The following is a 13,794-nucleotide window of genomic DNA, read 5'->3' on the forward strand; positions in this document are numbered from 1 at the left end:
CATGCAAGGCCAGAGGCTCCCTCAGTTCTCCACAAAGTGTGTGCCTCTGAGCACACACAGAGAACACCGGCCAGCCAGGAGCCTCCTCTTTCTCCTCCTCCTTCTGGGGAGACCCCGGAACCCCATCCAGGCAGAAAGACACACACCTGCCCCACCCAGGAGGAAGGCCAAAGGATGTGCCCCTTGGCAATGGTGCCACCTTGCATGTAAGAATGGACACAGAGGCGGCACTCCAAGGCATCCAGCCCTAGACTGCCTTCACCTCTGTCAGGAATTTGTCCAATCCTCTTTGAAAGCCATTGCAGTGGCAGCAAGCGCCACAGATGGTGTACTGCTGTTGTGCTCATGTCCTGCTTGCGCCTTTCCCACAATGGGCCCCTGTGTGGCCCCTGCTGGACTAGGTGGGCCCCTTTTGGCCCGATTCAGGAGGCTCTTCTCAGGTTCTTACGGCAGAGCCAGCAACTGCGAAAAGAGCCACCTCTGGCTTTCCTGGAAAAGGGACTGGAAGCAAATGAGCAAAACTCCCAGGAGAAGACATAAAAATCTTTTTATTAGAGAATATATTGGTTACAAATCAAGCAGCAGGCAGAGAGGCAGCATCTGTCACCTCCTGGAAACCAGGGGCTTGTGGAAGAAGTTTGAACAAGTAATATCAAGAAGTGGCAAAGGACCAGGCAGGGAAGCCCTTTCCGAGGAAGATCAGAAGCGGCAGCTCAGAGCCCAACTGCAGCCAGGATGGAGGCAAGGCATGAATGGCTCTGGATTTCTGCTGGAAACAGCAGAAGAGGACTCTGCCTGCCTGCCCCTCCCCTTGACTGGGGGGGGGGCTTCCCCCTGCTTTGTGTTTTTCTAGCAGGTGACTTCTAGCCCCAACTGCGGAAGAGGCTGGAATGAGCAGATATGCAGAGAGAAAGAAAGGGCAGCTGCGAGACAGCCAGAGTTTCAGCAGCTGAGTCCTGGGACCAGGTGGGGGCTCCAGCTGAGAAGAGCACCCCACTCGCTCGCCAGGACAAGGTCCCTCCACCCAGGGAAGCAAGGGGGCAAGAGGAAGGGGCAAGAGGCAGGCATCGGCTCCTTCTGCCCCACGGCTCAGGCGACATTCTCCTCCTTGGCCGGCTCCTCATACGGAGGGGGCACTTCAGGGTCCTCCAGGGGGCTGTAGTTCTCACAGCGACCCTGGAAGGTGGGAGAAAGGGCAGTTTGAGGAAAAGACTGACACTGAGTGTTTTCATCTCTAAACTAACTCAAGTTGCTGTTTCGCTGCTTCCCAGCAGCTCTCCTAAACAAGTTGAAAGCGTTTGCCGAGGTGCCTTCACACAAGTATCTAGGTGCAGAGAAAGTGTGATGAGAGGGGGCCTTTTAAGACCCTGGTCAGCTGTAGGTCAGCCATGGCAGAAGGGCCAGGCCATGCACTGGACACATCCCAGTCGGGCTCCTGCAGTTCCTGATACCCCAAAGCTGCCCAGAAGCTGCAGCTGGTGCCAAGCAGAGCACAGCGGCTGGGAGCTGGGATGGAGGGCAGGGAGTGCCCTCACCTGCCCACAGCCAGGCACAGGTTTTGAGGGCCCTAAACAATTTGGGGGACAGGGCTGAGTTGGAAGGGGCCCTGTGGGCCATCCAGTCGTCGTCCCCCTGCAATGCAGGGATCACAGCTGAAGGATCCCTGGCAGGGGGCCCCCACCCTCTGCTGAAGGAGCGTCTCCACCCCCATCGTTCTGCCCTGACACTGAGGTCCAGCACCGAGGGCCTTCTGGTGGTTCCCTCATTGCGAGAAGCTAAGTTACAGGGAACCAGGCAGACGACCTTCTCAGTGGTGGCGCCCTCCCTGTGGAACACCCTCCCACCAGATGTCAAAGAGAAAAACAACTACCAAACTTTTAGAAGACATCTGAAGGCAGCCCTGTTTAGGAAAACTTTTAATGTCTAACAGACCACTGTATTTTAATACTTTGCTGGACGTCACCCAGGGTGGCTGGGGAGACCCAGCCAGATGGGCGGGGTATAAATAAATTTATTTATTTATTTATTTATTATTATTATTATTATTATTATTATTATTATTATTATTATTATTATTATTAACCTCCCAGGAAGGAGAGTCTACCAATACTTCTACTTTGGACCTCTCCCCACAATCGAGCACCAAGAGCGTCATGGATCAGGACCTGTCTGTTTGGGCCCAGCACTCCTCTCTCCCACCCACTGCCCCCCCCCCAGGTACCAGTACCAGGAAGGAGCAACAGAGCCGGCGGAGGCCGTTGCCCAGGCAGAAGACGGCGATCACCAGAGCCCCGATGCAAAGGACTAACAGCAGGATCCTGAGTCCAGCAGCAATTTTCTGGATGGGTGTGGGGAAGCAGAGAGACGACTGAGGATGAAGCATGGCAACATTCCCCCCTCCCCACAACAGCAACTGCTCCCTTGGGGTCTAGAGGGGTGACACCACCCCCACCCTCAAGGAGCAGCTCAAGACATACAGGAAGCCCCCACCCATTGCAACCAAGGTCTGGAAACAGAAGATCCATCATGCCAGGAATCCAGTAGATTCTCCCCTCCTCACTTCCGTGTCCATGCTCCTCACGGCTACTTGGATGCACAGACTCACTGCCTTTTTATCCAAACCTCCTCTTCTTCTCCCCCTCCCCATTCAGTCCCCACAACAGCCCTGCGAGGAAGGGAGGAGAGGCAGAGGGAAGGCAGCGACTGGCCCCAGGTCACGGCAGCGAGAGGGAAGACTTGAACCCTGCTCTCTCGCAGGTCCCAGTGTGGCACTCTGACCACCAAGCCACACTGTCTACCCCTCACCATGAGCCAGACAACTCACCCAGAGATTCTGGATCATCTCCTCACACCGCTGGACCCTGCCATTGTCCGCAGGGATGGGGGCAGCTGTCTCCCATGGCTGGTCATAGGGGTCCCTGTACTGGGTGTTCCTGCACAATTCCTCAGAGTAGTAGGAATCGTACTTGAGGGGGGGCAAGTCTGCCTCACCGACTGCCAGGGCCACGGAGCAGGCGACAACGCTGGCCAGGTGGGAAAAGGTGGCCAGGTGGACCTGGGAAGGGAGAGTGAGGCCCAGCCGTGAGGAAGGGGGCAGCAGCCCTGGGCCCAGCAGCCCCCTCCCCTGCCTGCGATGGAAGAGCAGCCCCCACCCCGCTCACTTACCCAGCGGCCACCACGTCTGTCGCCCACAACGGAGAGGACACCGGCCACGAAGAGCTGGGGAGAAACACAAAGGTCAAGGGTCCACAAAGATGACCCCCGGGGTCCTTATTGCCTTAAATAGATTTCATATGTGTATACAGTTTTATTCTATCAACGTTTGATTGTTTTCTAGTCATTGCTTTTTCTCTGTTTTTAGCCATTCTCATTTTTAGCTGTGAGCCGCCTTGAGTCCCGCCAGGTGGGGATATAAATCAATATATAATAATAAATAATAATAATGATGATGATGATGATGATGATGATGATATCTCTAGGATTCTGCGATATCTCCACTGGCCCGAACCATCTGCTTCCTGCCCTTTCTTGCCAATGAGGAACTGGGAAGAATCAGGCATCCCCTCCTCTCCTGCCCACCTTCCCCAGCGACCGCCATTCTGAGGCCTTGGGGTTGCTCTCTGTCCAACGCCAGGTGTGCTCCTTCACCTGCAATGGCTCCACAGCCCAGAATGACACCCCCCCCATGGCCACAAACACAACACCTGGCCTCTCACCTGAGCCCGGGGGAAGTGGGCTGGACCTGCTGCCTGGGCTGCTCAGGTAAAGGCAGCCCAAACTTCCAGGCAGGTGGAGTGACTCCCCAATGAGGAAAGGCGGCAGCATTGGGGGCTTTTAAGTTTAGAGAAAAGGCGAGTTTGAAGTGACTTGGTAGACATTTATGAACATTTATGATGGCATGGAGGAAGAGGACAGAGAAAAGGACTCGTCCCCTCTCTTGTGGCACCAGAACTCCTGGCCCTCCAAGGAAGCTTGGAAGAGTCAGGACAGATCAAAGAAAATCCTTCAGGCAGAGTTCAACGATGGAACTCCCTGCCACTGGAGGCAGCGACGGCCGCCAACTGGGATGGCCACAAAAGAGGACTGGTCTTCAGAACGGTGGAGGCAGAGCAGAGCCATCTCAGCTCGTCGTCATCCATAGTCCTCCCCTCCTCAATGGATGTGTCCATCTCCACTGAAAGCCGTCCAAGATGGGGCCCATCGCTGCCTACTGAGGAAGTGAGTTCCATAGTTTAACTTCACTTGCTGTGTGGAGAAGGACTTTCTTCGATCTGTCCTGAATCTTCCGACATTCAGCCTCCGTGGGTGCCCACTTCTCGCATTAGGAGGGAGAAAAGCTTCCTCTGTTCCCTTTCTCCAGGCTGTGCATCATTTGACGAAGTCCCGTCTCTCCCTCGCCTTCTCTCCAGGCAGGCTCTTTTAGGGCCAACAGATGCCTCCAAGGGGACCTCCGCCCCACCCTTCCAGAGGAGCAGGGCCTCCTCTCAGCCCCACAGGACTCACCACGCCCCCCGACCAGAAAGGAGCTCCATTCCAGAGTGGTCGGAATATCCAATAGCCATAATCATCAGCCCCTTGTCCAAGGCTCAGGACACACCCAACGGCGATGGTGAGCAGTCCAAGCAGGATCTGTGTCCCCTGCAAAGCAAGAGAGACGAGGCTGGCTGACAAATGAGGGACAGGATCCAGCACATGCTCCGCCCCACAAGTCAACCCCCACAGAGCAACTCAAGTCCCTCTCAGAGCTGCCAGGCCAGGAGGGGCTGTCTCTGGGCATGCACAGAGTTCCATGCCGCCAGCACTCAGGCACTCAAGGGACCAGGGCCCTGCGGGACTTGACATCTTTCCGCAGGGCCTGCAAGACAGAGCTGTTCCACCTGGCCTTTCGTTTGGACTCAGTCTGACCCTTTTGTTTCCCTCCCCTTATGGTCTTGATTTATCAGCTATTTTAAAATGAGGCTGCATTTTAAATTGCATTTTAACCTGTATTTTAAATTGGTTAGGTTTTTTTTCTCCCTCTCTTTTCCCCCTATTATGTTTTACTGTGATTTTATTTTATTGGCGTTAGCCACCCTGAGCCCGGCTCTGGCCAGGGAGGGCGAGGTATAAATAAAATTTATTTTATTATTATTATTTCCAGCAGTGTGCATGTGTCCCACTCCCTCCAGCTCTGAAAATGCTCCCCAAGCCCCAGAGCTGCCTCCCTTCTGGCCTCAGGGCACCAACTTCCTGCAAGAGAAGGATTTTGCTGATCTCTACCTGCAGACTTCCCACCTTCACTGCAGGCTCAGCTGCCCCCTTCCTGCATCACGGGGTGTGTGGGTGTGGGTGGGTGGGCTAGATGGCCCTTGAGAGACTCTTCTCTCTTTCCTGCTCATCCTCATAGCCTGGGGCCCCTCCCCTCCTTCCCCCCACCCACCCCACAGCTGGCCCTTACCCCCAGCACTTTCTGCTCCGCATTGCACCCAGCCTTTTTCGGAGGGGCGGAGGGGCCCTGGGGGTCCTTGGGGCGAGGCTTGGGGGTCTTCCTCCAGGCTGCCAGGGCCTTGAGGAGGGACCCCAGGGAGGACTCCTGGGTGATGTTGACGTGGATCACCGTCTTCTCTGCGCCCTCTGCCCCAGACACATTCACGATGCTGCTGCTGCTGGCCATGACGCCTCCTTGGGAACCACAAGATGCACCTGGGGGGGGGGGGGAGAAGAGAGACAATTGTGGGGGGGGGGCTCAGGGAGGAGAAGAGGGCAGGGTATGCCTGGAGGGAGCCTGAAAGAGGAGAGAGGGGGGGTCTCCCTCCCTCTCTCCTAACACTGTGAGGACATCCCAGGAAGCCAAATATGGGAAGATTCAGGGCAAATCAAATAGAGTCCTCCTGTGCAATGAAACTGCGGAACTCCCTGCCACAGGAGGCAGAGATGGCCACCAACCTGGATGGCTTGAAAGAGGACTGGGCAAATTCATGGAGGAGAAGGGGGGAATAAGTAGTTGGGGTGCGGGCGATAAGCAAGGAGAATTTTGCAGCACAAAGGTGATGGCGGGAAGGGGGCGCCTTGAACCAGAGAGAAAGGTGGAGACAAATCAGCTCCTGTAGGTTCGGCGATTTCTGCACTGCAAGGGGCTGGACTAGATGTCCCTTGGGGATCCCTTCCAGCTCCAGGCTTCTCTGCTCCGTGGAGGGGGGAGATTCGTGGAGCCAGGCCAGGGGGGGTCCCCCTTCCGGCCACCTGAGGGAGGGGAGCGTCTTTAGGTGCTGGGTGGCCCCAGTCTGGAGGCGCGAAGGAAGCGGCGCTCAGCTTAAAATGTTGGGGGGCAGACCCATGAACGCAGCCACGATTGATGCTGGAGGGCAGGCTTTATGGTAGGGGTGCAGAACCTCAGTTAGCCAAGTACAGTACAGTATTTTTATGGATTTACTTGATGGGGGGCAGCTGCCCCCCCCCGCTACACCCATGGGCAGACCCCCCCTCCCGCAGACTGCTCCCTTGGGGCTTAAATGGGGGCCGGGTGCGAGAGCTCTTCGGCTCCCCGGCTTCGATTCCTCTTGGCTCCCCGGGCGGAGACCTGGCCCCTGTCCAGAGAGCCCTAGCGGAGGAAGGGCAGAGTCCAGATTCTGGAAAACCCCTTTGACTCAAGGAAGTTTTTTACTTCCTGCAGCGAGGTGGCTTCGAAGCCGTTTGCAGCAGCCCCGGAACCCCCCCCCCCAACCCCCAACCCCCTTGGTCAGGCACAGAGCTAGGGAGATGGAGGGGAGCCGCCCGGCGCCTTGAAGAGAGATTACAGGCGTTCCACATCTGGGGGGGGGGGAATAAATAAGCCGCGCTCCCCAAATAACGGGAGTGAGGCCCCTACGCAACTTAAAAAAATTAAAAAAATGCCCCCCATATCAAACAAAGGGGCCAACTTCCAGCAAAGCCCTGTCCGCACCTCTTTGTCCGACGGTCTTTCCAGCTGGATGCGCGCAGTCGGGGCTGGTGCTGCTTTCGGGATGGCAGCCGTTGCGCACTGAGCGCAGCAAGGGAAGCGCAGCAGCGGGAGGAGGAAACGGACTTTGTCGCCTCCCCGGAAGCGCGCAAGGTTGCGCAACGGAGGAATTTCTGGGGCGAAGCTCGGACTTGCTCCGGGAAAGCAGCTATGAAAACTAGGGGAGAGACCTGGAGGCAGAAGGGGCCCCACCTGATGCCTCTTATGCGAAAACCCGGAGCAGGATCCGTGCTCTTCACCTGCGCTTCCCAGCACATGGGATCCAGAAGCATTGCTGCCGCCGTGAATTGCAAGAACATAAGAACCACCTGCGGGATCCGGCGCAGAAGAGCCCTTGGCTCATGTTCTGTTCTGAATGGCTCCTCCAGCTCGGCATCGTGGCCAGTCACAGTGGCCAGGCAGACGCCTATATGGGAAAACAGGATCCGAGCAACCAAACAACTCCCTCTTCTGCTTTCCAGCAGTTGCTATTCAGAAATGTTATAAAAACATGAGGGGGCAGGCGCATAAGAACAGGGGCCTCATTTCCAAAAACCCTGCAAAACACAAAGGTGCTAAAGCCCGCTCGCCCGCCCATCCCCGCTTCTCCCTGTCTTTAAATATAAGGTTCATTATTGTTTCACAAGATGTGTACAGTATTTCTTTAAAGGCCAGAGCAAATAACACGACCTAGTTTTACAGCTGCGAAGCAGAACAGCAGGTGTTGTTAAGTTGTGTTAATTAAGTTGTTGGGTATAGTATATAAAGAGCAGCATGTGGCTCTCTCCGTACCCTGGTGGATGGGTCACACTTATTGGTATAATGTGATTTAGTGTAAAAGGAGTTTTTGTTATTTGTTATTAAACCAAGTAAAAGTTACTTTTGCGTTTCTTGAATGTGTGGTCTCCCCAGCACACCTTCTGCAGCCCAACTAATCGGCAAAATAACCAGCACTCCCCCCCCCCATATTTTATTTATTTGCATTTCAAAACTGTAACTTCTATTACTTTCAAAGATACAAACATTATTGGACTTCCCTTCCTCTCCTTCAATGGCTCATTTTATAATCCATTCCGTCCCACATCTTAGTTTTCCAATCCTTTCTCTATTTTACTCTTTATCTCCTGTTCTTACTTACACTGCTGAAGTTACTAGCAACCTGCTAAGTTAATTGTTATAATTAATTGTATATTATAGTTTTTCATGTTATATATATATATATATATATATATATATATATATATATATATATATTCCTGTCCTCCTTAAACCTTTATTTCATCTTGATTTCTTATTCTACTGGTCATTCCTGCAAATTCCACATATTCCAACATCTCAAGGTGCCACTCCTCCAAGAGATCGGAAGGAACTTGGTCTTCTGCCAAGTTTTGTCTGTCCTTATTCAAGTTGCTGGCAAATCCTACAAAAGGAAATACCATATTTTTCCGTGTATAAGATTAGTTTTTTCCCTAAAAAAATAATGTCAAAAATTAGTGAGGCATCTGATGAAGACCTGCATTTTTAAAATGAGCTTAAAAAATATATTTGTAAATGTTTTGTATCTCTCATGCCAGGCAGAAACCAGCTGGGTGCTTTGGCAGATGTTTATCTTCCTAAACAGGGCCCCACTGATCTATAAGCAGGAGACGAGTGCCTCAGGGTTGTAAAAGGAAATTACAGGCTAGGAGCAAAAGGTCACACTGACCATACAAATTACAGAATACAATCAAGCTGCAAAGACACAATTAAGAGTTGGTAACTAGTGAAATTTATTGTTTAACAGATAATATACCATGTGCCTCCCATCAGAGAGCCACATCTTCATAAGATTAAAGAGCTAATGGGAACAGCAGCTGGCTTGAAAGAGGCTGCTCTCTGAAGCTGCTTTGAAGCTTCAGAGAACTTAGTAAAAGCTAAGTTCTCTAAGCACCTTTTCTTCTAAAAATCTATATACGTTATGTATGAAATATATTGGCTTAAATGTATATATGCAAAGGATTTAGAAAGTAAGAAATGTTAGATTCTTATGTTAGATTCTTATTTCATAGATGGTGTGTGAGAAGGTGAACCCCAGATCTCTGACCTCTGTTTAAGACAGGATGAGCATCTGTTTTAGCCATCTGTTTTGCAGTGAATAGGGCAAGAGGGCAAAAGGTGAAATGTTAATTAAGGTGCCTGGTCGAGGTAAATGTAAGATATATGGCTACTTGTTTGCCATTTATGGATAGAAGGAAATATAGCTCTTTGTCTCCCATAAAAGGTAATAGGAAATGGGTGTATCTTTTATGATTGGTTCTAGCAAACAGCCAATAGGAATTTCAACCAGGCTGATTGGACAGAGGCAGCCAAAGGAGGAGCAAGGGGGCTGGGCTGAGGCAATATAAGTGCTGGCCATCAGGGCTGGAGTGGGCAGAGCTTTGGTAACCATATAGCACTGTGTCTCTCATTTATTTGTCTGACAAATAAATTATTATTTTAATTTCTCTATTGCTGCGTTGAATATTTCATTCCAGCTAAGCGTTAACCACAAGCAGGGTGCTACATTAGGGGGTGTCTTATACACAGATGCATCTTCCCTCCATTTTCTTAAATCTGAGTCCCGAAAAATAGGGGGCATCTTATACATGGGGCGTCTTATAGACGGAAAAATACGGTACTTTGTTCTAATATTGAGTCTTGCTAGGAACCAGGGCTGGACTGCACCACAGCACTTACCCTGGCTTTAACAACAACAACAAAAGGAATAATGAGAACAGGGGTTACACTAGTTCAACCTTGGCAAACATGTCCAGACAAGTACAATAGAACTTCCTTTGCATGTCTGGACCCCTTGGCAAGTTTGGTGATGGGATTAGGCTTTCCTTGGCCGACAATCAGCTCAGCAATTGCCACCTCTGAGAACTTCCTGGGGAGGAGGTGTGTCTACATGTCCCCAGGCTTGGAGAGGTGGCAGGGAAAAGAGTCATAGTGTTGAAATGGAGGAAGCGGGCAAAGGAGTTGATTTTATATGATTGTTAAAGCTAGGTAACTTCCCTGAGCTGCCAAGTCGAAAGGATACATTTATGCATAATATTTGTAGCGTTTAACAAGTTGTGCCCCACCCCTGTAATTTCCGTAACAGGAGGAACTCAGCATCAGAACAGATGCCCTGCAGAATCAGGCCACACTCTGCTCCTTGCTCATCCCCATGCATGATCTGAACAAGCCTCCCACGCATCCTCTCTGGGACTCCCCTTCTCCCCATTGCACCCCTAAGGGGGAAGAGAGAAGAGACTCCCCGGATCCCAGGAGGCGCCTCCCAGGCAGCGCTCGGCTTGCAGAGAGAGAGAGAGAGACAAAAGCCAAGAAATTTTGCTCTGGAGGACCTGCCTCTCCCCCGCCTTTATTTTCCCCTCCTCTCCTTTCTAGGAATCCAGCGCGGCTCCTTTTAACCCTTGCAAAGCCGAGACACCAAGCTCCCCCCCTTCTGCACTTTCTCTCTTGAAAGCAGGAGCCCCGTGCATTGCGCACACCCGGAGAGCATTCATTTTGGGGGGGCCCTCTTGGCTGGGAGCATTTCCCCCCGCGCTTCTTTTTGCTGGCCAAGGCAGGGAGCAGTTCAGATCCCAGACCAGAGGGCCCCCCCCCCAAATAAAACCTCCATGGCAGAGGGAGGGAGGGATGAGCTCGGCTTTGCAAGGGTTAAAAGGCACTGATCTGCATTCCTAGAGAGGACAGGCAAGACAGGAGGGGCAGGTCCTCCATTGCAACACCCCCTCCCCCCCCCATCGCTTCCTCCAAAGGGAGGCTGGTGGTTTTTGTCTGCGGAGCAAGCGCTGCCTCCGTGGCGCATTCTGGGATCTGGTGAGTCTGGGGGAGAAGGGGCTGGAGGGTAGGTGTGCTGGGGGGGGGGCTGCTCAGCTAATGCATGTGGGGCCCCCCAAGTCTGGGAGCAGAGGGTCCTGCCCTAGCCCTCCATGGAAAGGCAGGGAGGGGACGTGTTTGCAGCAAGCCTGGCGCTCTAGTCTTCCTTAGGATCCCTAGGCTGCTGCTTGCAACTTTGCGCGCGCGGGGGGGGGGGTGTCTCTGCATGCAGAGAAGACTGATCAGGATCCGCCACAGGGACGAGCAGAGGCTGCAGCCGGACGGGGCGTGAAATATACGCAAAAGATCAAAGGAAAACCTGAGCTGTGCAATCCATCAATAAGGCAGGCGGAGAGGTGGAGGGCCGCCTCTGCCCGAGCTATAATTCCCAGATTTCCCTGGAATGAAGCACAAATTCTTAGATCCCTTTTTTTTTTGGAGGGGCGGTTCTTAGCAACCCTCAGCATCCTTAACTGGGAGACCCTCTCCCACAAGCTCCCTCTGCCTGGGCTATATAACAACAACAACAACAACAACAACAACAACAACAACAACAGCAACAGCAACAACAACAACAACAACAACAACAGCAGCAATTTATTATTTATACCCCGCCCATCTGGCTAGGTTTCCCCAGCCACTATGGGCGGCTTCCAACAAAACACTAAAATACAATAACCTATTAAACATTAAAAGCTTCCCTAAAGAGGGCTGCCTTCAGATGTCTTCTAAAAGTTTGGTAGTTATTTTTCTCTTTGACATCTGGTGGGAGGGTGTTAGACAGGGCGGGTGCCACCACCTAGAAGGCCCTCTGCCTGGTTCCCTATAATTCCCAGAGTTTCCTAGCAAAAAGACTGAATTGCTCAGACACTCTTAAGGGGGGCATGTCCTAGGAACTCCCAGCACCTTTTACAAACTACGGTTCCCAGGATTCTTTGGACTCTTTAAAGTGGTCTCATCCTGCTTTGCAGATGGAGTGCAGAGAGGGGCCTGGGAGTGTGTGTTGTGTTTTTGTGTGTTTTTTAAATAACCTTTTATTGGGTTTTATGAACAGGGATCATCAGAGGTATAAAGGATAAGGGAAAACAAAACACTGAATCTTCTCTGCATCACAAAAATAGCATAATAAATGGACAGGAATATCTTCAACGCATGGTTCATTATTATTGGGGTGTCTGAGTTCTCAGTTCATGAATTGGTTTAAGCTAAAGCAGAAAAGGGGGAAACAGGACAGAGAAGAGTTAACAGATAACATTGAGCATCTTATAGCCAAAGGCCTGGCCAGGAGCCCTTGGGGTTGCACTGAGGTCAGGTGTGAAAAATAGTCATTTTTCCTCCAACTGAAATTGAAATAGTTTATTGTCACTTGTACAACTTGTATACAGTGAGATTACACTAGCACCCCCCACTCAGCTCTCTTAGTTTACTGAAAGTCAGTTGCCCTGTTGTTATCTTCATTCAGCAGCCTAACAGCCCACGGATAGAAGCTGTTCTTCACCCTGTTGGCGCGACTAATCATGCTTCTATATCTTCTGCCCGAGGGCAGGAGATCAAGAAAATGCTGGTCAGGGTGTGAATCATCCCTGAGAATTTTCCTCACTCTCCTGAGGCAACCTTCTTCTGCTATTTCATCCAGCGGATTCACGGGACAGCCCATAATATCTTGTGCTGCATCCACCACCCTCTGTAGGCACTTCCTGTCAGTTGATGTCAAACCAGCGTCCCACACCGTGATGCAGTAGGAAAGGACACTTTCTATTGCAGACCGGTAGAAGGAGACCATCAAATGTTGATTGACATCATTCTTCCGCAAGACTCTGAGGAGATGGAGTCTCTGTTGGGCTTTCTTAACCACCTGGGTTGTACTGATTTTCCCAGTAAGGTCTTCACTGAGATAAACTCTGAGGAATTTAAAGGAAGAGACTCTCTCCACACAGCGGGGCTAGTTCTCTTCTCTTCCTCCCAAAGTCCAACACCATCTCCTTTGTCTTGCTGATATTAAGGTGCAAGTTGTTCCCTAGGCACCATGGAGATATTTTTTGGACCTCCCCTCTAGACACTGATTCGTCTCCACCTGTTACTAAACCCATTATAGCGGTGTCATCTGCAAACTTAATAATTGCAGTAGACGGGTCAGATGATACACAATTGTATGTATACAATGAATACAGGTAGGGACTTCGCACACATCCCTATATTACCAATGAAACAGTATCAAGTAATTGGTCTATTGATGAACGTGGGTTCAAAGTGGAGATAGTGGTTTATGTTTAAATTCAAATTTAGATCAACCAGGTGCAGCCCAATCCTGAAGGGGTGGGGATATTCCTGGGGTGGTTCCCCCCCTCCTTTTCATGATGCTGTGTGTGTAGCTTAGTGATGCCAAAACCTGGAAGTGGGGTTATGGCGGTAGAAAAGGAGGCAGTTCTTCAGATTCTTGGGGACCTAAGTGAACCCCTGGTGTGAGCTCCTCAAATTGGGCCCCAAAATGAACGGAACACCAAAAACAGGAATGAGATGTGTTTTCAAGGGTTGTAGAGGAGATTCAGTGAGGAGGGGCAGATCCATGGAGGCCAGCTTGAGTGCTCTGGAGGAAAAAGATGGGGGGGGGAATGTTGTTAATAAAAATAAAAAATTCCTTCCAGTAGCACCTTAAAGACCAACTAAGTTAGTTATTGGTATTTAAGGTCTTTAAGGTGCTACTGGAAGGAATTTTTTATTTTGACTATGGCAGAGCAACACGGCTACCTATCTGTAACTGTCGTTAATAAAGAGAGGGAACCCAGCCGATAATGTGGTTGCTCCATTTTGGACCAGGTTGTGAGTTGTTGTAGCAGAACCCACCGCTAGCCACCGATAACTCAGCAGACACCCCGCTAACTGCTCCCCATTATATATAGCAGACCCATTGCTTGGCAGGCCAATTACAGGAATTTCTGCAATTTCCCACAGGCTCCCTTGTGAGGATCTTATGTGAGGGGAAACTTAGTGAT

General features: G+C 51.1%; 2 protein-coding genes across 3 annotated transcripts in view; one reads left to right on the forward strand and one right to left on the reverse strand.

Annotated features, from left to right (window-relative positions):
• Window positions 1-532: 532 nt before the first annotated feature.
• Window positions 533-7,058, reverse strand: LOC308569969 (uncharacterized protein). Its single transcript, XM_081164242.1, has 7 exons — window positions 6,923-7,058; window positions 5,438-5,682; window positions 4,504-4,638; window positions 3,166-3,219; window positions 2,825-3,055; window positions 2,228-2,338; window positions 533-1,176 (listed from the first exon to the last, which is right to left on the reverse strand). Exons 2-7 carry the CDS (start codon window positions 5,651-5,653, stop codon window positions 1,090-1,092), a joined length of 834 nt encoding a protein of 277 aa, XP_081020368.1. The 5' UTR covers window positions 5,654-5,682; window positions 6,923-7,058; the 3' UTR covers window positions 533-1,089.
• Window positions 7,059-9,968: 2,910 nt separating this feature from the next.
• Window positions 9,969-13,794, forward strand: part of LOC308569540 (uncharacterized protein) — a 62,934-nt gene continuing 59,108 nt past the window's right edge. Inside the window, exon 1 of one of the 2 annotated variants that reach the window (XM_081163582.1) lies at window positions 9,969-10,801. The gene's annotated coding sequence lies outside the window, so the exon portion shown is untranslated. The remainder of the gene's footprint in view (window positions 10,802-13,794) is intronic. The other variant, XM_081163581.1, reaches the window with a different exon arrangement.

Source organism: Podarcis bocagei (assembly GCF_964188305.1).
Source record: "Podarcis bocagei genome assembly, chromosome: 12".
In the NCBI taxonomy this organism is placed as follows: Eukaryota; Metazoa; Chordata; class Lepidosauria; order Squamata; family Lacertidae; genus Podarcis; species Podarcis bocagei.

Bases quoted from the DNA above. Each gene is read 5' to 3' on its own strand.
- LOC308569969 (XM_081164242.1), bottom strand. From the start codon at position 5,653: ATGGCCAGCAGCAGCAGCATCGTGAATGTGTCTGGGGCAGAGGGCGCA. The intron at 2,339-2,824 runs GTGAGTTGTCTG...ACACCCATCCAG, and splicing joins AGATGATCCAGAATCTCTGG to AAAATTGCTGCTGGACTCAG. The intron at 1,177-2,227 runs GTACTGGTACCT...CCCACCTTCCAG, and splicing joins GGCTCTGTTGCTCCTTCCTG to GGTCGCTGTGAGAACTACAG.